Source organism: Sylvia atricapilla, chromosome 10 (genome assembly GCF_009819655.1).
Source record: "Sylvia atricapilla isolate bSylAtr1 chromosome 10, bSylAtr1.pri, whole genome shotgun sequence".
NCBI lineage: Eukaryota > Metazoa > Chordata > Aves > Passeriformes > Sylviidae > Sylvia > Sylvia atricapilla.
In genome coordinates, this window is record NC_089149.1 from 19,267,420 (window position 1) to 19,289,567 (window position 22,148).

Here is a 22,148-nt window from a genome sequence, read left to right on the forward strand (position 1 = left end):
GTGAATTGTGGGATTTGGTGTAGAGGGGGAGAAGGGATAATGCTCTTAGCTTGGGGCTAGATGTCCTGCACGTACAGCCTGGGCTTGCCCTGTCTCAGTAGTCCTGCCTTGATGCTGAAGGAAGTCTTGCCTTGTTGAACAAGTGCCTCTGTCACTGGCCTTGAAAAGCTGATATATTGTTGGGTGTTATCAATAAACTACTGAACCGAGGAAAAACACAAAAACCCTGTTGGAGATGTTGCTGTGGTTCCAGCTTCAGAGTAATGAAGAAAGTCTTCAGCTCTTCAGTGTACAAATCTCAGAACTAATAACCATCACTGGCCACCCTCCTTTTTTCATAAGAAAATAAGCTTTTATCCAGCTCATGGAAGTGAGAACTGTAGCAAAAATGAAAAATTGGCATTCTGAACAGTTTCAAAAGGCAAGGGATATTTTCTTCTGCCTGTGTTAGTGGCAGATGGTCCTTGAAAAGGCACCTGCCACGAGTCCAGGTGACCTTGGTTACTGCAGGAAAGCAGATCACAAAGTGGCAAGTCAGCATGATGAAAGATTATTGGGAGATTAGCATAATAAAAACTGCAGGCTGTGCTGAGGAGGATCAGAATGGGTTTAGGATGTTTATAATTGAGACTGCTACACTTGTGTTTTTCTACAGCAGGGACACAGATCTTACCCAAAGGGCTTTGTTAGGCCCATTGATGCTGTTGTGAAGCAGGTTAATAATGCTGGAGGATAACAGCCAGTTAGCTAAGTCCTTAAGGATTTTAGATTAAAGTTCCTTACCACCAAGGTATGTAAGAAGTTCTAGTGACCAATTCTAGCTTTTCTTTTTTTCCTATATTTTGATTACTTCTATTGCTTTCTTTTCTGGTTCAGCCTGCAGTGGGGAAAAGAGCAAATGAAGGTACCTGCAGGGCAGAGGTGGCTGTAGCAGTTTTGCTGACAGAGGTGGAGCTGCCCTTCAAGTGGATTTGGGGGTGGGTTGTGCATCTTTTTCTGGATTAAGGGTGCACTAGGAACATGTGTTTCAAAGAAGCTGTAAGCTGATCCTTTCCAAGATCCCCTGAAGACATTTGCAATGGTACATGTAGCAACAGGAATTTTCATCTTCTGCTGCAGAACTAATAAGCTTGCAGTGGCTGCAGCACACACTTGTAGAAAACCAGCATCCTCCCTTTTGCTTTTGCAAAGTGTGACTGAGTGGAATATCTGAGGTTTCTTCCTTACTTCCTAAAATAAGGACCTGACTTTCCTTCTGCAGCACAGACATGTGTGAATTTCTGTGGTTCCAGCCTGGCTGTTTGTGTTTGCAAGAGTTGATTAGACAGAGTGGTGATTAAGCTCTCCAAATAATCCACCTCCAGTTAATAAAATGTTACTGGAACCCTGAATGAGCTGAAGAACATTGGTTCTGTCATTCTTTTTTTTTTTTTTTTTTTTTTTTTTTTTTTTTTTTTTTTTTTAGTAATTTGTGTAGCCGCAACCACTAAATTCAGGCAAATGTCAGTGATTGTGAAAAACAAGTCTGATCTGTGACTGCAAGGTTGCTTGAGCTGGAGAGAGCTGTTAGGCTGGCAAGTGGACAGGATATCATGTGATCCTTGTAATCAAATGAACAGATGCAGCCAGAGGAAAGCTACAGCTGTTCCTGCAGCTCACAACCCAGAAGTTAAAACATACTGCTGTAAAAAATACCAGGGTTGTAAAAAATTCACTGATGGGAGGAAAGCTACTCTTGGAAGATTAAGGAACAGAAAAGCTGAAATTAATTGAAATATTTGTGTTTCTTAAATCCTGGATGTTGTGCTTTTATAAATAAATTGAGGAGGGGATTCAAGAAGCCAGCAGTATATTGTTTTGCATCAGCATGTCAGTTGGATGCTGGTGAAGCAGTAATAGATAAATTGCTTAGTGATCATGAGAATACTGCATTGTTCTCAGTGTTTGACAGTCCATCAAAATGGCGTTTTAGTGTTTTATAAACTCCCTTTTTCATAAATGACTCTTGTCTGTTCAGTTTCTTATCGGGCTGAGTGTCTTGCAGCCCTAGGAGGGAGGAGCTAGAGCTTTAGAATAAACTGCTTTCAGTAACTGTCCTGTGCTACCTAAGTCTAGTCTTTGCAAAACACGTGAATAGGACATTGTAGACCTCTTCACTGACTACCTGAGTGTCCTTAGGTAATGCCTTGTTGTTGCTGACTTAACCACTTCCCAGCTGAATCTTAGCCCAGGTGCAATATTTGCTCTTAGAGAGGGATTAATTCTTGAAATCCTGGATGGACGAAACTGGAGACGAGCTTTCAAATCCCCTACAAATTGTCTTCCTTGTTTGCAAAGAGGGCAGTAATTCCCTCTGGTAGATGCAAAGAAGCATAGGACACAGCTGCCTTGGAAAATTCATCTTTCTTCAATAATTTAGAAGTTCCCATCACTGCCCGTGGAAGCTCCTGTGCCGTTTGGAGCGCAATAAGGTATTTAATGTTATTTGCTGGTGTGTTTCTTTGAGTCTACAGCATCAGTATCATGTTTAGTCAGCAACAAGTACTGGTCTGGGCTTGAAAAACCTACTTAATAAAAATAGAAATGCTTACATGTGTGTGGTCTAATGTCTGCCTTACATTTACATTTTTTTCAGGTTTCCAAGAAGCCAAGTGTTTCCTTTTTCTATGGTTTGTCATCGCAAATAGGCCCTAGAAGCTGTTTTACTCTTGAAGCAATTTTAAAATGGGAAAGCAAGCAGAGAAATAGAATGGGAGCAAATTGCAAGGACAGTTATACTCCATCAGAGCTGGAGTCTGTCTAACACAGTTCTCTCATTCACACAGCTCTGATGGTGAGAAGTGTAAGGACAGGGTGGCATCATCTGTTCCTGGTGCTGCTCCTTTGCTTCACATCTTACAGGGTTAAGGTTGCTCCTGGATCCTCGTCCAACAGCTGCCAAAAGCCTTTTTCCCTGTGAATGTGTCTAATCTTTTCATTCATTTATATTGGTGATTTCCAGAGCCACCTTGGATCTTCTGTTAACTGGGGAAGTGCTTCACCTTATTTTAAATTTGCTGTCTGACCATTAACAGGATGCTATTTTATGACTTACAACAAAATGAAAAGCTGACATCTCTGCTTTGTAGCATTTAGGTTTTCTGGACTTCTCTCTCTGGATATCTCTTATGCCCTTGTGGTCTCCCCTTTCTCTTCCTTTCTCTTCTTTTTTCTGCTGCTTCTCTACTTTTCCCCCCATTCTTTCCCCCCTCTCCCCTTTTCTCTCCCTCCTTATTTTCCTCCTCCTGAAGAGTTTTTATTCCCCATGATTTCTACCCCTCAGGTGCAAGCTGTTCCGTACCTCCAAGTATAATTGTTGCCTTTCTGGGCAGGTGGCTGAACTGTTCTATCCTTTAGGTGCATTCTGCTTTGAGCTCAGTGCCACTCTTCCCATAATGGATTGCCCTGGCTTCTGGTTGAAAAAAATACAGCAGGACAGATGAGTTCTCATTTGGGGTTGGTCTGACTTCTTAGCAACAGAAACCACCTTTGAAGCTTTTAGACAGAGCCACCATTTGGGTGTGTGAGGGGTTCTGAAACAGCACAGGAGTACAGTGCTTTACCTACTGCTTTTATCTCATCCACCTATTTTTCCCAGGCATCTGGGGCAGGACATTTTGGGACAGAAAGCTTCATTCACCCACAGTCACATCCCTGTCTTTGACTATGAGCTGCCCTGAGTCTCAAAAAACCAGAAATGTTGGGAAGAATGCTGATTCTCATCAAAAGCAAGTTATCTTCAGAAAAAGCACCCGTGACAAAGCTGTGAGTATGATAATAATGGGCTTATTTAGGTTTCAGTTTTACCTGTAGTCAGACTGAAGACTTATTAGAAAGCCCTCTCCTGTCCCCTTTATTTTTTTCTGAAGAAGGAGTGTGAGCCATATTACCACTAAATTTGAGGAGATGATGTAAACAGTTTTTCGAACAAACTTTTCATGTATTATAATACAAGAGGAAGGCAGCTCACCTCACTCTCCTCCTGGGTTGTACTTCTGCTGGTAAATGTTTAAAACAAAGCTGATTCATTGACTTTCCAACCTGACAGCACCAAAAATCTTTAAATCTACACTTCTTTGTCCCATGCACAAGTATTTGTGTTGTACCTTTGGGAGTTGGCCTCTGTCAGGTCTTCAGTTCTGATGTCCTGAAGCATTTGAATAATCCTGTTGTGTCTGATGGGGGTTGCATGTTTGCTGAAAAAAAAAAAATTCCATTTAAAATGGAATTGTTCTAATCTCTGCAAGATTTATAGCTCTTTCATGTGTGTGTCCCCCTTCCCTCTACAACCACAAACATGTTATAGTTCAGCTGTGGTCATCCTCTCTCCACAGCTGACCATCTACCTGGGAAAGCGGGACTTCGTTGACAATATAGAGAATGTGGAACCTGTAGGTAAGTCCACAAGGTTGCATGCTGCTCTTCTGCTCTCAACCCTGCTTATCCTCTGTTTATCTTGATTTTTTCCCTTTCTTTCAGATGGTGTTGTATTGGTGGATCCTGCTATTCTCAAGGGGAAAAAAGGTTTGAGGTTTTACGTAATGTATGTCTCAGAAATTGTTTGTCTTTCTGAGTGAATTGCTAAGGTAGAACCTTTTCACTCTTTTAATGCTACAAATGTAACTCTCATCCCCGGTTAATGGGCTTCTTAGCAGTGCAATGTCTGTTGTAACACATGGGATAAGTACTCGATGGGTTATGCAAATGCTGGAATGAGTTTCCATGTCTGCCTGAGGCAGGAGATGTCCTCATCCCAGCCTGCCTTCACTGCTATCCTGCTGCATGTTTCACCTGTCCTGTGCTTCTTCTCAGTGTTTGTGTCCCTCACCTGCGCGTTCCGCTATGGCCAGGAGGACATTGATGTGATTGGCCTCACCTTCCGCCGGGACCTGTTCTTCTCCAGGGTCCAGGTGTACCCACCTGCTGACAAGCCAGAGTCTCTCACCCTCCTGCAGGAATCTCTGCTAAAGAAGCTGGGGAAGAACGCTTATCCCTTTTTCTTTACAGTAAGTGTCTCAGAAGGGCCTCTGATTCTCTTCTTGTCTGTACTTACCAGGCTGTTGAGGCCTTGTGATAAACTGAAGATGGGAACTTATAGTGAATTCGTGTTCTGCAAGTTCCAGTTTTGAGTGACAGGTGGTGTTACCAATGGTTTTTTTTCTTGCAACACTGAGAGGTAAAGTGCCAGAAGATCCTAAATGTGCAGTGATCACAGCACTGTGAGAAGTGTTTCCTTAAAAAAGGCAAGAGAATTTGCAATGGCTTTATGCTAGTGACAGCGTCATACATCCTTGCCTTCCTGTTCCTAAGGGCTGGAATACTTTCTACCATTGCCCCAGTGCCAAATCCTTTTCCTTTAAAAACTTTGTGGATCAAATAAGGAGATGAAAAGGTCTCTACCAGATGTTGTCAGCAAATGACAGCTGACTGCCAAATTCTAACAGGAAATCCTTCCAGTACTGTCAGTCATATGTCTGTCTTAGTGTTCCTGAAGAAGATTCATGTTGTGCATGGATTTTTTTTTCTTGACTTTTAAAATACTTTTGAAAGAGAGGGGTTTGTTCATACAAGGCAAGTACACTAGCCAGAATTCTAAAGGCTAACTGCATTACAATGAGTGACTCCTTGTCTTCAGGACTGCTTTTGTGAGCAGTATGTTACCTAAAACACGTGTATGTACTATTGCTTTGGGGCATTTCCTCTTCTTTCTCCCACAGTTTCCAGATTACCTGCCTTGCTCAGTCTGTCTGCAGCCGGCACCTCGAGATGTTGATAAGGTGAGGCCAGTGGGACACTTGTGCTTATCATGATTAAGGAAAGTCAGATGGAAAAAAATCATGTGACTTTGTTTAGCTTGAGAGTAGGAGAAGGTGGTACTGATTTTGCTGTGCTGTGCCATGAATGTCAAGAGCAAGGGCTACAAGTATGTCTCACAGAATTGGAGTTGAAATCCTCAAAATAAGAAAGGGAATCTAAACAAATAGTAGTGAGACTACAAAATCGGCAGTGCTGTAGCTTCTTTAAGACTATCACATGATTTGTGGGTTGGCTGCACATAAAATGATTGTGGTTATGAGGCTACATGAAAGAAAAGGAGACTGAGTGCCTAAAATCTCACAGATTGCTATAAATAACATACCTTAAGACCTGCCCTGAATTAAATGCAGAGAAGAGCTGGCTCATAAATAAGTGTAAACTGAACAAAAACCCCGTAGTAAAAGGCATTAAATAATTATGTTCTGCAAGTTTTCTGATACTGTTAAAAATACTCCTTTTATATATATATATGCTTGTCTGGACAGCAGAACTAGGCAATCAGCCAGGCAAAATGGGATGAGGATTGTAGAATCTAGTGCAAAAAAGATAACCTATGTTTTATGCCAGGGAATGAAATTTTAGCAAAAATGTCTCTGTAGAGAATTATTTGGGACTCACACAGGTGCCCCACAATGCTATAAACCTTTTAAAGCAAAGGTTAGCTTGGCATGATCACTTCCACTCCTTAGATGCTGGTTTTGGCATTGCAAGGCCAACTCAGAAATTCAGTTCAGAAACCCAAGGTGGTCCAGAGAGCATGGCACACTGGTCAGTCTTATGATGTGACCTTTCCAGCACCAATCTCACAGGAAGCCTTTCAGGAGCAAGGATGTCATCTTTCAGAGGCTGGGATTAAGCCTTATATATCAGAAGCACTTCAGAATAGGTGGATGTGCCAACACCAGTTATCAGGGATGTCTGTGACAGTGGTGGGAGGCCAGAATAATTTGCTGCTGGCAGGAGTCTGCCAGTTTCTGGTGTGCATAAAGATACTGAAACATCTGCAGATGTTCCCGTCCTCTGATCCTGATTTCACATCTCTCCTCTCTCTCTCTGACAGAGTTGTGGGGTGGACTTTGAGGTGAAAGCTTTCTCAACTGAAAATGTGGAAGAGAGAATTCATAGAAGGTAATAGGATATGTCTCCCTTCAGCTTTGCCTTAAAAGGGATGGGTGGTCCAGTGGTTGATTGTTCAGCGTTCTCCCACCTTGTCAGTGACTTGTGGGGTGTGAGCAAATGGGAATGCAGAACTCCTGCCTCTGCCAAGCACTGGGTGTCACCATGTTGTCCTCTGCTGCTTCCCAGGAACTCTGCACGTCTGCTGATCCGTAAGGTGCAGTATGCTCCGGAGAAGCCAGGACCCAAGCCTTGTGCAGAGACCACCTGGCAGTTCTTCATGTCCAACAAGCCTCTGCACATGAAAGCTTGCCTCAGTAAAGAGGTGAGGGTGTGTCTGCCCTGGGGCTGGGGCATCATGGCATCTGCAGGCCAGTGGGCATTTTGCTGCTTTCTCAGCTGAGAGTGACTTGTGCCGGCACTCCAGGGCTCCAGTGTAATTTCTGTCAGTAACTACTGCTAGGGGTGGCTGAAACCCCGTTACCAAACACATTTGAAGTCATTGAAGGAAGGGTCGTAAATCTCTGGGAGGGGTCATCTTCCCCTATCTGGCCTCTGTGAGCTGTAATCCGGGGGAACTAGAGGGTTTTAGGGCTTGGAAGAAGTCCCCTGGCTGGATTTCTGAGCATCACATTCCTTCTAGGTATACTACCATGGTGAGCCCATTCCAGTCACTGTCACCATCAACAACAGCACAGACAAAACAGTGAAGAAGATCAAAGTCCAGGGTATGGTTTTACTGTTGCTTGGGATTCTTTGAGTGCAATAGGACTGAAAGAGAGACAGAATTTAGTGCTTGTAACAGTTTAAGAAGGAATTTGTCCCTCCCCCTGTATGTTGCTGTTTCTTTGTTGCTCATCAAGTGAAGTGCTGTAACTTTTTTCCTGATTCTTGTGGTTACTTGTATGTCTTAATTTCAGACACCAGATTGTCCCCCCCTAGAAAAGAGAAAGGGTCTGTCTCCTGCAGTGGCCAATGCAGGTGTGGGAAAAGTGGGGGAAAATCCACCCTTTTGGGGAGGTCACTGGGAAGGGTTCCCTGTCATTGTGATGCTCCTGTTAACTGTGAATGTGCCTAGATCACACAGCTTTGCCTGGCATCCAGAAACCTGTGGCAGTGTGAGAAACAGCCCCTCTGCCAGCAACAGTGTCATTCCTCCTGAGGAAGCTGAGGGCAGGGGCTGAGCTTCATTGCTGTGCCAGTGTTTTATATGTAACACTACATGTTTTCATCCCACAGGCTGTAGAGCTGGGGAAGACAGTCTGAAAGACATAGGATGGAAAAGAGAAAAGATGGCAGGGAGAGAACAAAATGGCTGAGGTTCCTACAGAACTATAGCAGAGAAAGCTCTTTCAATGCCAGTCTGGCACTGTGATTCTCAAATATTTTTAGGCTCTCTTTTATGCCTCTGTTAGGCTTAAAAAGACCTTGTTGGTCCCAGATTCTCTTCTCTTCAGTGTTTCAGTCAGATACCTTGGGATTTTTGTGTAGGATTGGAGAATATAAGCTGTTTGCTGCCACAGGCTCTGTGCTGATGCTGTCTCCTCGATGCACATGCATGGGCTGCAGGCATATGAGAGGTGCCAGGACCAGAGATAAAAGCAAACCCAAATGTAGAAGGAAGATGGACATCTTTATAATGGAAAGGGAGGATCCCGAGAGAAACTGTGGGTTACTGACTTTCTGTTGTCTCCAAATCAAGGCCAGGTGCCTTTCAGTGAAGACAGACTTTGGCTGTTGGGGTGCTGTTGGTCTCTGTCCAGGTCGTGCTATCTGACCTGGTGGTCCCTTCAGGCTCTAAATGGATGGGGTTTTCTGCTGTCTTCACCATGTTTCCCATTCCTGGTATTTGGGGTAGGGGCAACCATGTTGTTTGTGGGGCATGCACACACCTGAGTGTTCACTTTCCTCTTTCTCCCTCAGTGGAGCAGGTGGCCAACGTGGTTCTGTACTCCAGTGACTTCTACACCAAAGTGGTGGCTGCTGAGGAAGCACAGTGAGTGAATGCTCCTGCTCCTTCACACCCTTTTATTTACCCTCTCCGTCAGTAATGAGAGGTTCTTATAATTACAGTCTGGCAGTCTCCTGCTGTTACAGTGCTCTCTCTTTGTGCTGTGTGTGTGCCACACCACTCATACTCTGCAGATGCAGCTGGTCCCCTTTTCACAGAGCAGCAGAGATCCTCAGGGTTTTTCAGGGAACGAGAATGTTACAGAAGAGGTTTGAAGAGTAATTACCTGCTAGATAAGCTTAGTGGTGGTGGCAGAAGGTTCCCAATCGCTGAAGTCTTTAAATAGAGATGCAACACTTTTCTGAAAGGTGTTTGAGTGGAAGTCATGGACACTCTTCCTTGAGCAAGAGCATTTAATTTGGTTTCTTCTGGCCTGAGAAAGCCCATAGAAACCTTGAGTCTGTAGATGTTATAGAGAACCACTTGCTTTTTTCCCTATACTGGCAGTGCAGCTCTGAACCTCACACTGTGAGGAAAATGGGGCATACCCAGGTATTTTATATTTGTCTGGTGTTATTTCTGTAGCTTAGGGACATGTTTTCCATTCACTATTGGTATTTTCAGCTAGGGTTCATTTTGTCTGCATTCAGAGCTTTGCAGTGCAGAGAATGTGGTCGCAAGTTGCATCCAGGGAGATATAGGTTGGATATTAGGAAAAATAGACATGGCATTTGAGGACATGGTTCACTGGTGGCCTTGGCAGTGTTCAGTTGATGGTTAGACTTCATAATTTTAAAGGGCTTTTCCAACCTAAACTATTTTATTTTTCTGCGGTTTTGACCTAGTTTTCTGCCTTAATGTGGAATTAAGCATTTTCTATAAGTGCTTGTTTTTCTCTGCTGACTATAAAGGGAATTTTGCTGACTAGATTAGAGGTGGATGTCTGTATTGTTGACAACTGAATTTGCACAGATAAATTTCTCTCCTTTTGGGCAGCTTTGTAATCTGTTTTGGAATTCTCCTAGTTTGGTGTGTTACAAACCACTGTGCATTACTTCTCTTCTTATTTTCAGGGAAAAGGTGCAGCCAAACAGCAGCCTGACCAAGACACTGACACTTTTGCCCTTGCTTGCAAATAACCGGGAGACAAAGGAAATAGCTCTGGATGGAAAACTGAAGGATGAGGACACCAACTTGGCTTCTAGTACTATGTGAGTGGAGTTTTAAATGGTCCCAGGTAGCAGGAGCATTATAGAGAAGAGGGGAAGATGGAGGAGACACTTCCCTCAGGACTTTATGTAAAGTTGTGCCTGGGTGGATACATGGAGCACCAGTACTAATGCCATCGTGTTCTTTCAGGGTGAAGGGTGATCTCAAATCTGGAGAGGTATTGGCTGCCCCTGAAGCCTCCCTGCCCTCCCACTTCCAGGATGTTCCCCTAGTCCTTGCTCCAGGTGTGTGTTGTTGCTATAGTGCTGTGCCACCTCACACTGCTCTCTGTTTTCTCTGGCAGCATTAAGGAAGGAATAGACAAGACAGTGATGGGGATTCTGGTTTCTTACAAGGTCAAAGTGAAGCTCACTGTTCCAGGGTAAGTGTAACACACATTTTGCTACATCTGCCTGGAGTTAAGGGAGGGGAGTGTGTTTATGCCATTGATGGGTGAGGAGAGACCAAAGCAGTCCACCCCAAGAGAAAGGGCACATGCCATAGGATATAAGGCTCCATATAAAGCATAAATTACCTGGAAAACAATCTTGGCCTATCCATAGAACTTGTCCTGAGCCAAACAGTATTACTCTCTTTAGATACCATATAACTTTATGGTTTAACCATAGGAACCTCTGGTTTGCACTGCAATTTTTGTTTCAAAGCCATAACCTATTTTGTGAGAAGTGAGGTGGAACTTCGTGTGAACCTTTATGTTGGCATTGCTGTTCTCCTAGAGCAGAAGGTGAAAACATCTGCCTGAGAGTCATAAATATTGTAGCTCAGGTTCTGCACTCAGCCAGCTTTCTGGGTAGAGCTGGTGTTATCAACATGAGCAGTGCAAAAAATGACAAGGATGGTGACTCTCAGTTGATGCTAGTCACTGTCTACATTTGTATTTCATTCATCTGTCCTTTGTTCTAGTATAAAAATGCATCAAAGATTTATCTAAAGCATGGCAAAATGCCTGTTTTCTTCTGTGGTCATCTACTTGCCTTTTGGCTCTTGGAAAAGGAGCCTTGCCCAACACTTGGTCAGGAGTTCAAAAACTTGGACTCTTTCTCCATGGGAATGACATGAAAAAGTAAAACTACCTTTTTAAAAACAAGTTCAGTTAATTTGTGACAAGTAGAGAACAGTACGTGAGGAAAGTAATTTCAGTAGAATGCCAATTAAACAGCATTTGCTGGAGCACCAATAGAATAGAAAGGCATTAAATATTCTTTGGTTTCCTTCTTGTTTTCTTTTGTAGCATGCTGGGAGACATCACTTCCAGGTAAATGTCATCTTCTTTTTCAGACCATGCAGTCCTAGTTGTTAGTTCATCTTTTTATTCTCTTTCTTATTGCCATTTCCACCTCCCTAAAAAAAGTAACTGTCCCTTAAGCTGTTAGAAGCAGCTTGTAGTTTGTGCTTCTGCTGTGAAAATGAAGCTATTACAAAAATATCTTTTGATTTTTATATCTATGCAAGTACATTCAGTACACAGTATACCCAGTCTGTGAAAGTGGATATGCCTGGGACATTTGTGGAGAAATTGGAGCTTAACTTCTTTTGAAAGGAAAATTATGTTTAGAAAAACATGAACGAATGAGTAAAGCTAGAGATGAGGGCTCAGGCTGGCCTAAGGAGGAAGGATGCTGAGCTAGCCATGTGTGTGGAGCTGTGGATCTGATGCATTCTTTCTTCTCCCTAAAGTGAAGTGGGCACAGAGCTGCCATTTCGTCTCATGCACCCCAAACCTGAGGAAAAGAACCCAGCAGGTCAGTTACACCTTGTTTTTGCCTTTGTTCATTAACAGGCTCTGGTGAGATCTCATCATTGTAAGGCTTAGAGTGATTTGTGCTACAGGAAGCCTCCAGAGCCAGCAAGGCTGCAGTATGGAGCTGTTCTGTGTGTTTGTGTGTTTATATATATATATGTATGTATCAACCTCCAGGCACTAAATAACAGAGATCAGGGATACAAAGATGGGAGAAAATGGAAAAGATGTTCCCTTTCATCTCTTATGTACAGAATCAGAGCTCAGAGAAAAGAGGTTTGAGGAAGCTCTGCACAATGAAATCTCATGACTGTAGTGCAAAATATCTTACGTAAAGCTGTCAGCAATTCCTAGCCAGGTTGCAGTATAAGTGAAAAAGAAGAAATCTGACACAGAAAATACCTAACACACATAAGCATTGTACAAAGCCAAATACTTATAAGCAAAGTTAAGAGGTGATAAAACTACTGATGATTCTCAAGTCTCCATTATCTTGATGTGGCATTTGCCATGGTGTTTGTGATGTGGCCTTCTTGTTCAGTAGTTATCCAAGATGAACCTCTCTCCAATGTTAGGTCTCTATGTGGAAGTGGAGGACCTCTATAATAGTTAAGAAGCAAGCCTGATGGATGCATCCTGAGGCTTGGGATCAGATGCCAAAACCACAGGCTGTCAGGAGCATCCTCCCACTTCCTCAGGCCCTGGCTGGCTCTGTTCCCCAATGGTGGGCACCAGAGTTTGCAAGGTGCTCACACTAAATCAGAAGCTCCTGTGCAGCATCTGAAGCCTCTCTTGACCACCAGACTCACCAGCCCTTTCCTGCTGGAGCTGTTACAGATGAGCCATCTTGTCCTACCTTCTGAATGGAACAAACTTTAGTGGGCTTCAAACAAAAGCCATGGCTGCTTTTGTGCTTTTTCTTTCTTTCTTTTTCTTTTTCTCTTTGTGCCCAAACTGACCTAAAGCTGCTGTTTCTAAGAATATGAAACTGGAAAGTGACAGTGGGAACCTTTGAGAAGAGTTATCCTGAGGTAGATGCTTTGGTTTCTACTGGAAGCATTAGAAAGGGGTGACTTGATTCCTTACTGTGTGAAAAATTGGAGGAATCAAATGTGAGCAATGAGAAGAGAGCTGGTGATCCATTCCACATTCAGATGCTATGGTTGGGAAATGGGCTTTGCTAATTATGGATGTGCTGGAGTGGGCAAAGGTAGGGTTTATCTCTCCTGTAACAGTTGCACTACAGGGAACTAATTTTCCCTGGGAAAGCCCCTGCTGTGAGCAGTGCCAGCACATTCTCTTGGCACAGAAGTGGTGGGGGCTGGGGTGGCACTGGTGATCCCAGGAGCGTGGCTGGTGAGGGCCATCTAGTGCCTCTGGGTAGCTCAGGAGCTTTCATGGACACCAAGAAAAGCTTGAAAATGTCTGACAAGGCTCATCCAAAGGTTTAGGCAACTGTAAAGAATTTTACATTTTTAGAATGGTGTGATTTTTTTTTTTATGTGCCTTTTTTGGTGTTAAATATACCAGCATCCTCTTTTTATTACTTTATACTTCTGGCAGAAGCATTTGTAATAGAAGGAAAAATGGAAGTCAGGTAATTCTCCCTTTTAAGATAGTTTCAAAAGAGAGATGATGTACTCCTTTATATAGTACACTCAAAAGGATGTGGGCAAGGAGGCTTTACAAGGAAAATGGAGGCCTGCAATATTTCTCAGATCACTTCCCCCAGCACATCCTCTTACCAGAATCACAGCCCACATGTTGTTTCATACATCAAAGTCTTCTAGGAGCTTGCTGTCAGAAGTGTGAGCTATGCTCCGTGCATTTTGTACAGATGGAAATACTATGTTTCTGATAAACTGGAAAAGAATGCAGGTAATTTCAGGAGCTATCCCATGGGAAAGCCCTGCAAATGGTAAGCTCAGGAAATAAATGCTTTCTCTTAAAAAAAGATACTCTAACACAACACAAAATTCCTCTGAATCCTGAAGAGCTGACTTGGAAACTGTGCTGGAATATGATGTCTGGGCTTATTACAGGGAATAAAACAGTTTCCCATATTAAGCTGGTAAACTGAAACACTTTTCAGCTTTATTGGTTGGTAGTTTTCCATGCACTGTGCTTCCTCCCTTTCCCCAGTTGTGAGTTCAGGCTTTTTAATTTTTTCTTCTACCACTTAAGCTCATGAACTCTGAGAAACCTAATGTGTTCCATTAGTGAAATGCTATCTAATTTGGAATCAAGCAAATACAGGCCTAATTGCAGAGATGGAGCTTCAACAAACAGTGCTTAGGCTCTGCAAAAGATGGAGTTTTTCTTTGTTATCTTGTTCAGCAGCCCCTGCAGTGGGTGTAGGCAGAGGCACGTGCACAGGGAGTTTTGAGATCACTCCTTATCTTCTTTTTCAATTTCCTTTTGTTTTTACTGACAAGTCAGCAGTTACCAGTTTGCCCACTGCTCTTTCCTCCTCGTTGACTGTCTTAAGGCATAGCTGGAAGAACAGAAAGAAGTCAGAGTAACCATCTTATGGAGTTAAAGCTGGAATGGGATTAAAAAAGGCCACATACTGTGATTTATTCTGCAGTGGGGGAATATAATTTTTTCTTGCCAAGGTAATTTATGGCAGAAGTAAAATGTGTAGCATCAATGCATTCAATCATGCAGGGCTACCTTGAGTGCAGAGAATCTCAGAAATGTACGCTTCCCAAGAACATGATGTAATTTTTTCAGGGCCAAGCCAGGGCAAGTGTGAGCAAGTGCTGTGTGCTCTGTTTCACAGATGGCTTTGCCCTCTCTAGTTGTCTGTGAGCTCTGAAGCATTCATCTCTCAGTAAACAGCAGGTCTGTCACAGTGCATAGCTTTTGCAGATTGCTTGATCTCTCTTCCCTGTGCCAGGAGGAGACAGAAAAGCAGCAGCTTGCTACCTTTCCTTCCCTGCCTTTATCACTTCCTTCTCTTGGTCTTCTGCTAGGCGGGGATTTGCATGTTTCATGTGTACTGTTTTTGTGACTGTTTTTAGACCCATGTGGTTTACATGTGGTTATTTTTAGGCAAAGCGGCTCCTGTCACATTGGCAGTCTGTCTGTTCCGCCTGTTGACAAAAAAATGTGTAAGGATGTTTCTTTTAAAGATATATTCAAACTTGGCTGTCTCTTCGTGCTTCCAAAACCTTTCCTGGTCAGCAGTTAGCCCAGAAGTTCCTGCTGGGTTTTTCTCAAGGCTGTGGTCTCAGCACGAGTTCTTTGGTCTGGGATTTTCTTGCCAGTCTTCTGATGTTTTACATTTTGTGGGCCTATGTCTTGGACACTGGCCTTTGTTTTGGCCGTTATTCGACAAATGGTAATTTATCTGCTCCCTGATTAAACTTGCACAAAAGGGCTGTTTTCAAGAAACCCAGGAATGCTTTGTCCCTCTAACAGCAAAGCAATACTTTCCCTGTTTTGGTATTGTGACTTTCAGAAATTAGGAAATTTTAAAGCATTGAATGCCTTGGAAAATAATAAAACCTACTCTCTTTTTCTTTTCTTCCCCATCAAGCTAAGAGATGTTAAAAGCAAGTTTATACTGAAAATTACCACATGCTATGACTTGAATTATATGGAATAATTTCTGTGGCTGCATAATAAAAGCTCCCAGAAAACTCTCCCCTGAGAGGACGATGGTATTCTGGACCCTCATCAATCCGCCTCGCATCCCAATCCTCAAAACAATTGCTGAAATTCTAATTAAAAGAAGCAAAAGTCTACCCATTTTCTGAGATCTTTTTCAATATTATAATTTTAAATAGGCCACAGGACAGACAGAAAACTCTGGAGTGGACCTACCTCCTGCTAGGGTGCAATTGTAGCATGTTGGAGATAGTGTTGCCTGAAGGTGAAGTGGTGCATCTTTGACTGTAATCTTCCATCTGAGGTATATTATAAGCACTACTCTGCTGCCACACTATCCATGCATTGACTCAGTAATCATTTATCTGACTTGAATATAAGGTTAAATCTATGCCTACTTGAAGCAATATCTATTTCCCCCCTCACTCCATTTTGTAAAATCAGTTTCAAATCACCGGTGGGGATGTCACTCAGCTTCACCCATATCACTGATATCATTGTTCCCATAGTAATGAAAGTACCTCCAAGAGGGGAAAGAGAGCAGACTAAAGAATAAAAACTGGAGAAGAAATGGAATGAGAATGATGCTTTATATGTTGGAAATTTTAGAAGTTCTAAATGTTTCATTTTAAATCCATTTTAATCAAGCATACATACCCTGAGATATTCCAGACTTCATCTTGGCTTCTGTCCTGGTCTGGAGAGATGCCATCAGGAGTGTCTTTACATGAGGCATCCTTTGAGGCATTTTGGCTGAAGTGGCCCCCTTTGGCACACTTTTAATGCTGACTTTTCCAGCAGTGCTTGTTGCCCTTGATTGCAGTGTGTGTTGTGGATGGGAAATCTCCAGGTAGTGAGTTACCCAGTCACTGAGATCCCTGCTGACTTCTGTAGAACAAGGGTGCTTTGCTCCCTGACCCAAAGCCATGAAAAGTAAGCCAGTGAAGTGACTATGCCTGCTAAAATAACTGTGAGAACAATAAAATCCCTGCAAATACACTCTTCTGCTTATTTTAGGCTGTGCTGAAACAGCTTTCAAGGAATCCTGCTAGTAAGCAGGATTTGTTATAGTGTGGTTAGCAAAGATTCCGCTCAAGAAACACAAATGCCAAAAGTCTTGAAACCATTTTTAGGGCAAGATGAAATCAGGACTGTTGCCCCAAAGGCCTTAGGCCATCTGATGAGAGATCCCTGAGGTGTTTCTGTACTTTGACCTCTAATTTTAATACCTTCATGTTTATTGAACAAGAGCATTGTCTTGTCATCAGCTGACTTCTTCAATCACAGTGACAGAGAAATCAAAGCTGACATCATGTCATGCAAGCACTGTAAGCTCAGGGTGCAGGTGTGTGCATAGATGTCTCCCACAGCTGTGACCATGAGCAAGTGTAGATGGGAAAATCTCTCTTTGTTCCTCAGCCCTTTAGATAGCTTGGGCAGCATTGCTGGAATGCTTTTCTGTTTGGGAGATTGAGTTTTGCCTCATCAGGTGTAGGTATGCACATTTTGAGACTTTCTGGAATTCTACTTGTACTGCTGCAAATCCTGCTTCTTGTCACTGCTCTGTTTATACAGAGTCAGTTTATACATTTTTGCATTAAACATTTTGCAACTGTTTTAGCTTTTGCTCTTCTCACTACCCAGTCTGTCTTTTTTCCTCCTTTGCTGCATGCCCATGACTGCAGGGAAGGATGGGTAAGTTTCCTTTAGTATTTCACATTTTAGCTACATTTGTGCATTGACTCTTTTAAGAACTCCTCAAAACTGTCCAAAAATCCCCAGCTTAAAATCCAAAGTGAGCAAGTTACTGTGGCCTGACAAATGACTGCTCTGAGTTAAACAGCAATGAGTGACCATGTGAAGATAGATTAAGAGATCATGTTTTGCCTAACAGCACAAACACACCCAGGAGGGGTGTGTTTTTGCCCTGCACCTGGAAGTGTAAGGAATTTAATAGGTTTGAAATGTTTTACATTTTATTCCTGGACAAAGCCCCTTGCAGGCTCTAGGCTGTTCAGCTAGCTGATGAATATGTATCTGGAATGGACATGATTCAGTACAGAGGAAAACATCCTCAGTTTGTGCCTTGACTTGCTCAATCAACTGCTTTTCATTTCACCTAGTGTAGCACCAGTGAAGATGGTGTCTGTGGGAATGTGATCCAAATCCCTTTGGAGACAAAGGAAACACTACAGTCTACTGTGGGCTTCTCTTCTTCCTATGTGTTGCCTCTAGTCTACTGGTGTAAAAATAAGGTAGCATCATTTGAAAGACCTGTGTTTCTTTCATTGCAGTGAAGCAGAGCTGGTATTTGAGGATTTTGCTCGTCAGCAGCTAAAAAATACACCTGATGAAGAGGACAAGAATTCACCCTCAACTGATGAGTGATTAAAAGAACAGGCTGACAGAGGAGCTGTGTTGTTTGGCTTCAATTACAAATGTAGGACCTAAGTTTCTAGTAATCTGCATGTTCTCAGTTTTATGCATGGTCTTCCAGGGATCAGCCCTGAGGTCAGTGGACATCAGGAATCTTTATTGTTTATTACAAGATTCAACTCTGGAGGAATGTACCCAACACAGCACCTTGGTCCTACTCAAGTTAGCAGAGGAGGACAGCACGTCTGCCATGTCATGACTTTTGCTTTTAGGGCTGCCTAATAAAAGGTTGGTTGCTTTCAGCACTGGTGAGAGCTTAAAGGAGGATAGATGCAGCCTGCCTGGACTTAGTCAGTGTCAGTCTGTGACTTTGAAGTGCCAGTGAACCAAATCCTAGCCTGGAAGGCAGGCTTGCAGCCATGGGTGATTCATCAAAGTTTCTCAGCAGACTGTACAAAACTGATTTTACTTCCTTTTGGCTGCTTTTGTGTTGATCCTTTACTAAATTCGGCTTGTGAAGTTTTTCAGTGCTTGCACTGTCCCCATGTGGCTTTTACATTCACTTTCTGTACCAGTAAATGTCTTGCAAATTGTCTCCCACAGCACAGACAATGCCAACACACAGTATTAGCTTTCTAGCAATGTGCTGAATAACCATGTTATTAAAGATGAGATAAATGTGCACTGTCCATGAATTGCTTAAAGCTCCTATATACAATGCCAAACAGAAATACAAGTCCAGACAGAGCCTGTATTTAATCTAGTTTCCTGTAGGCAACTGCTTCAAAAGATGGTGCAGGAAAATTAAGGAGGAAATAATTGTGCAGCCTTCCCTGAGAAGCCTTTCCCAACATCCATCTGGCAGCAGTTGGTTTAAGCTCTAAGAAATGAGATTGCTTTCTGCAAACTTTTTTTTTCTCTTGTTGATCTGGATATTCTCATTATCCATGTAGATGTTGGATATTTTCCTGAATCTCACTTAGGTTTTCGCTGAAGTGAGTTGCATCAGCTAATTACACTTTTGCATGTAAAACAACTGGTGTTTTATTTTTCTCATTTTTGCTTTAAATCTGCTTTTCAGGGTTCCTGGTTTAAATTCTCCTGAAAAATCTGAATGCGGGGTCCACACTAATTAATAAAGGCTTACGTTTCCCACCTTACTCTCTGGAAAATAGAATTAAGAACTTCAAACATATATCTGTTTGCTTCTGTAAACTGGTCCAGATTAAGATGCTGGAAGCAGTTAATTAAGACCACAGCTGACTCCAGGGTTCCATCAGTGCTCTCTCCTCATACACCTGTTCCTCAGTGCTGGCCATTTAGTCACAGGTGTCTCACCTTAGCTCGAATTGCAAGAGGCACAATGTTTGCTCTGCACTGGGTGTTTTGCTGCCAGAGGAACCCAGCTAGTTCCAGGTGTTCACGATCAAGATATTTTCTGTGGGACTTTTAGCTTTGAGGGAGGGTCAGGCATTTACACCTGGATGTCTGGGAAGGCTTTTCCTTGGTATTTTTATTACTAATTTGTTGGTGGTTTGAGAACACACAGAAGATACAGTAAGGTTGAACAAATTGCTGGTTGTGAATATGCTGGTTTTTGAGAGCAGGAGTTCAGAAAATCCTTTAAAGATCTAAGAAAAGGAGGGGAATAGGGTCCTTCTGTCTTACTTAATAGTGTATCTTTCTCCACAAAGGTGTTTCTGGCTACTAGACCTGTAAGTATGGGACTGGTAAACTCAGAGATCTGATTTTTTTTTTTCTTTTTTTAAAAATTTCTCAACTTTGTGTGGGGCCTCTGTCGCTGCCTGACTTTCCTCTCAAATTCAGATTGTGGTGATGATTTCTGTAAGCTAAGTGTGACAAAAATCACAGTGTACTCTGTTGTGCAGTGGGGAGGAAATGGTTGTTAAATGGTTATTACATCTGTTCTTTTGTCTGGGCTTGGGAAAGCACTTTGAGACAGTATTTGTTCAGCTCATGCTGGTCATTTGCTCAGAGAGCAATGAGGGCTTTCTGCTGGTTCCTGCAGTTCCCTGTCCTTCAGGACAAGCTGGGTCTCTGGCCTTTCAAGCCAGCAGATGATGCCTTCTGTCAGCAGAAAATAGGTTTCTAGCTACAACTGTTTGCCTTTTATCTTCCCTTTCTTCTGGTTCTGGTGTTACGTTGCTCTACCGAGTCAGACCTGTGGCCTGCTCCTCCTGTTTACCGCTGGGGGAGAGCAGATCCAGTTTCCTGACTCCGTGGCTTTGATGTGGTGGGACTCTGTTAGCTGAGAGCTCGCCAGCTCCCGGAGAGGGATGCGTGCTGGGAGCGATGGCATCTCTGGACCTGCTGTGTTTGAAGACAACTTGGAGCAAATACATGACAGGACGGGTTTCGCGACAGACGCTTTCCCCTCGCGCACCTTCCTGAGATCCCAGCGGGAACATTAATCTGCCCGTCGCTGCCGGGTGTTGGAGCGGCGGGGGAGTCACCTGCCCATGGCGAATGGAGCGGGGCCGCAGCGCCCCGGATTGCCCCAGGGGCGGGGGCTGCTCGGCTGGGGGAGCCTGGGCGCTAGGCAGGGTGTGCTCAAAGCATTTCATTAAATCCTGGGAACACGGGGAGAGCCGCGGGAGGGGCTGTCCGCGGAGGCGGTGGAGTACGCGTCCCTGGAGGTATTCAAGGAACGACGGGACGTGGCACTCAGCGCTCTGGTCTGGTTCACAAGGTGGTGTTCGGGTATAGGTTGGATTGGGTGATGTCAGAGGTCTTTTCCAACCCGATAAAAATCTGTGATTCTGTGCTGCAGTAGCCACCAAGAATGGGAAGGAATGGGACCACGGTCCGGGCTGAAGGGCTGGCCTCAGCGGGGAGGGCTGCGCTGAACACGTTTGCCCAGGCTCCACGGAGCCGCCGCGACGGGCGGCCGGGCGGCTGGCGGGAGCCGCGGGGAGGGGCCGGGGCCGGGGCCGGGGCAGAGGCCGGGCGGCCGCGACAGTCCCGTTAGGGCGGCCGGGCCCTCCCCGCCCCTCCGCCGCCGTGTGACGCGGCCGCCGCTGGGGGGCGCCGCGCGGCCGGGGCCGGTAGGGGGCGCCGGGCGCGCCGCCGGTCCGTGCAGCATGGCGGCGGCGGGCGCTGAGCAGACGCAGCCGGAGCCGGCCGCCGGCGCCGCGCCCGAGGAGTCGTCGGACAGCGAGCCGGAGCAGGAGCCCGGCTCCCTGCAGAAGCTCATCCGCAAAGTCTCGACGTCCGGGCAGATCCGCCAGAAGGTGCGTGCGGCGGGAGGGGGCCGCGGGCAGGGCCTCGGGCTCCTGGCGGCGCTGCGGCCGGCGCTGCCTCCGCGTTACGCTCGGTGCCGCCGCCTCTCCCTCCCGCCCGGCACGGTCCGCGCCGCCGCCAGCCCGGGCCGCCGCTTTGGGAGCTACCGGAGACCCCCGGAGCTTTCCCCTGGGGCCTGCCGCCGAGCCCGTCCCTCAGGGAGCTGCCGGCGATCCCCCACACACCCCGCTCCTCTCCCCTCACAACCATCCCTCGGGGGGTCTGCCTGTGACCGCTTCACATCCGCCAAAGCGCCCCTCAGGACTCGGCCATTTCCCCCTTTCCCCCTGTTGGGAAAATCTGTTATTGTAGCAAGTAGTGTCTGTGTTAGAGAGGTTTATTTATCCCGTCGTTTTCGGTGACAGCCTAACCTCCCCGCGGGTCCTGCTGGCGACCCCCAACACACACCGCAGAGACCTCCTGACAGCGCTCCCAATGGCTTTCCAGGCACATGTGGACCCCAAAATGCCCCTCGGGGATCCCCATAATGAGCTGTTTCTCAGGTGCCCGTTAACAGCTGCCCCCTAAATGCCCTTCAGCGCCTGCCAGCGCCCCACAAACTGCCCTCAGGGTCTCCGGGAGTTGCCCCCCTGTGCCTCTCTGAACCTCTCCAGTTCCCCTCCTCTGTGGCCCAGCTTAGGCCACCTTCTTCCCAGTGCCCAGGCTGAGACCTTCCAGGGAGCTTTAGCCGGCTCAGTGATCAGTGTACCCAGGCTCAGCAGAGCGTTGTCTTACTTCTTTCTTTTCTTACCCTCTTTCCCTGTAATATTTTCTTGGAGTCATGGAGGTCAGATTTGGGCTCTTACTCCCTAGGGCTGCTCCATTTACCTGGTATTTGAATCCTCAAGGGCATCCTCATTCCATGAAGCTGCATCTCCCCTTTTCCCATGTCACAGCTGCCACGGGCTCCTTCCTTACCTCCCCATGCCTCCTTCCCTGAGAACCTCTGCACATCCCAGCCATAGC

General features: G+C 44.8%; 2 protein-coding genes across 2 annotated transcripts in view; both read left to right on the top strand.

Annotated features, from left to right (window-relative positions):
- The first annotated feature begins 45 nt into the window (after positions 1-45).
- On the top strand, positions 46-19,039 carry SAG (S-antigen visual arrestin). Its single transcript, XM_066326230.1, has 15 exons — positions 46-2,471; positions 3,638-3,804; positions 4,374-4,434; positions 4,519-4,563; positions 4,852-5,045; positions 5,757-5,816; positions 6,917-6,984; positions 7,162-7,297; positions 7,616-7,700; positions 8,896-8,968; positions 9,997-10,134; positions 10,437-10,514; positions 11,385-11,408; positions 11,831-11,895; positions 17,801-19,039. Exons 2-15 carry the CDS (start codon positions 3,706-3,708, stop codon positions 17,842-17,844), a joined length of 1,170 nt encoding a protein of 389 aa, XP_066182327.1. The 5' UTR covers positions 46-2,471; positions 3,638-3,705; the 3' UTR covers positions 17,845-19,039.
- A 1,944-nt stretch (positions 19,040-20,983) lies between these two features.
- DGKD (diacylglycerol kinase delta) overlaps positions 20,984-22,148 on the top strand; it is a 59,161-nt gene continuing 57,996 nt past the window's right edge. Inside the window, exon 1 of the mRNA XM_066326221.1 lies at positions 20,984-21,133. Coding sequence (XP_066182318.1) covers positions 20,984-21,133 — 150 coding nt within the window. The remainder of the gene's footprint in view (positions 21,134-22,148) is intronic.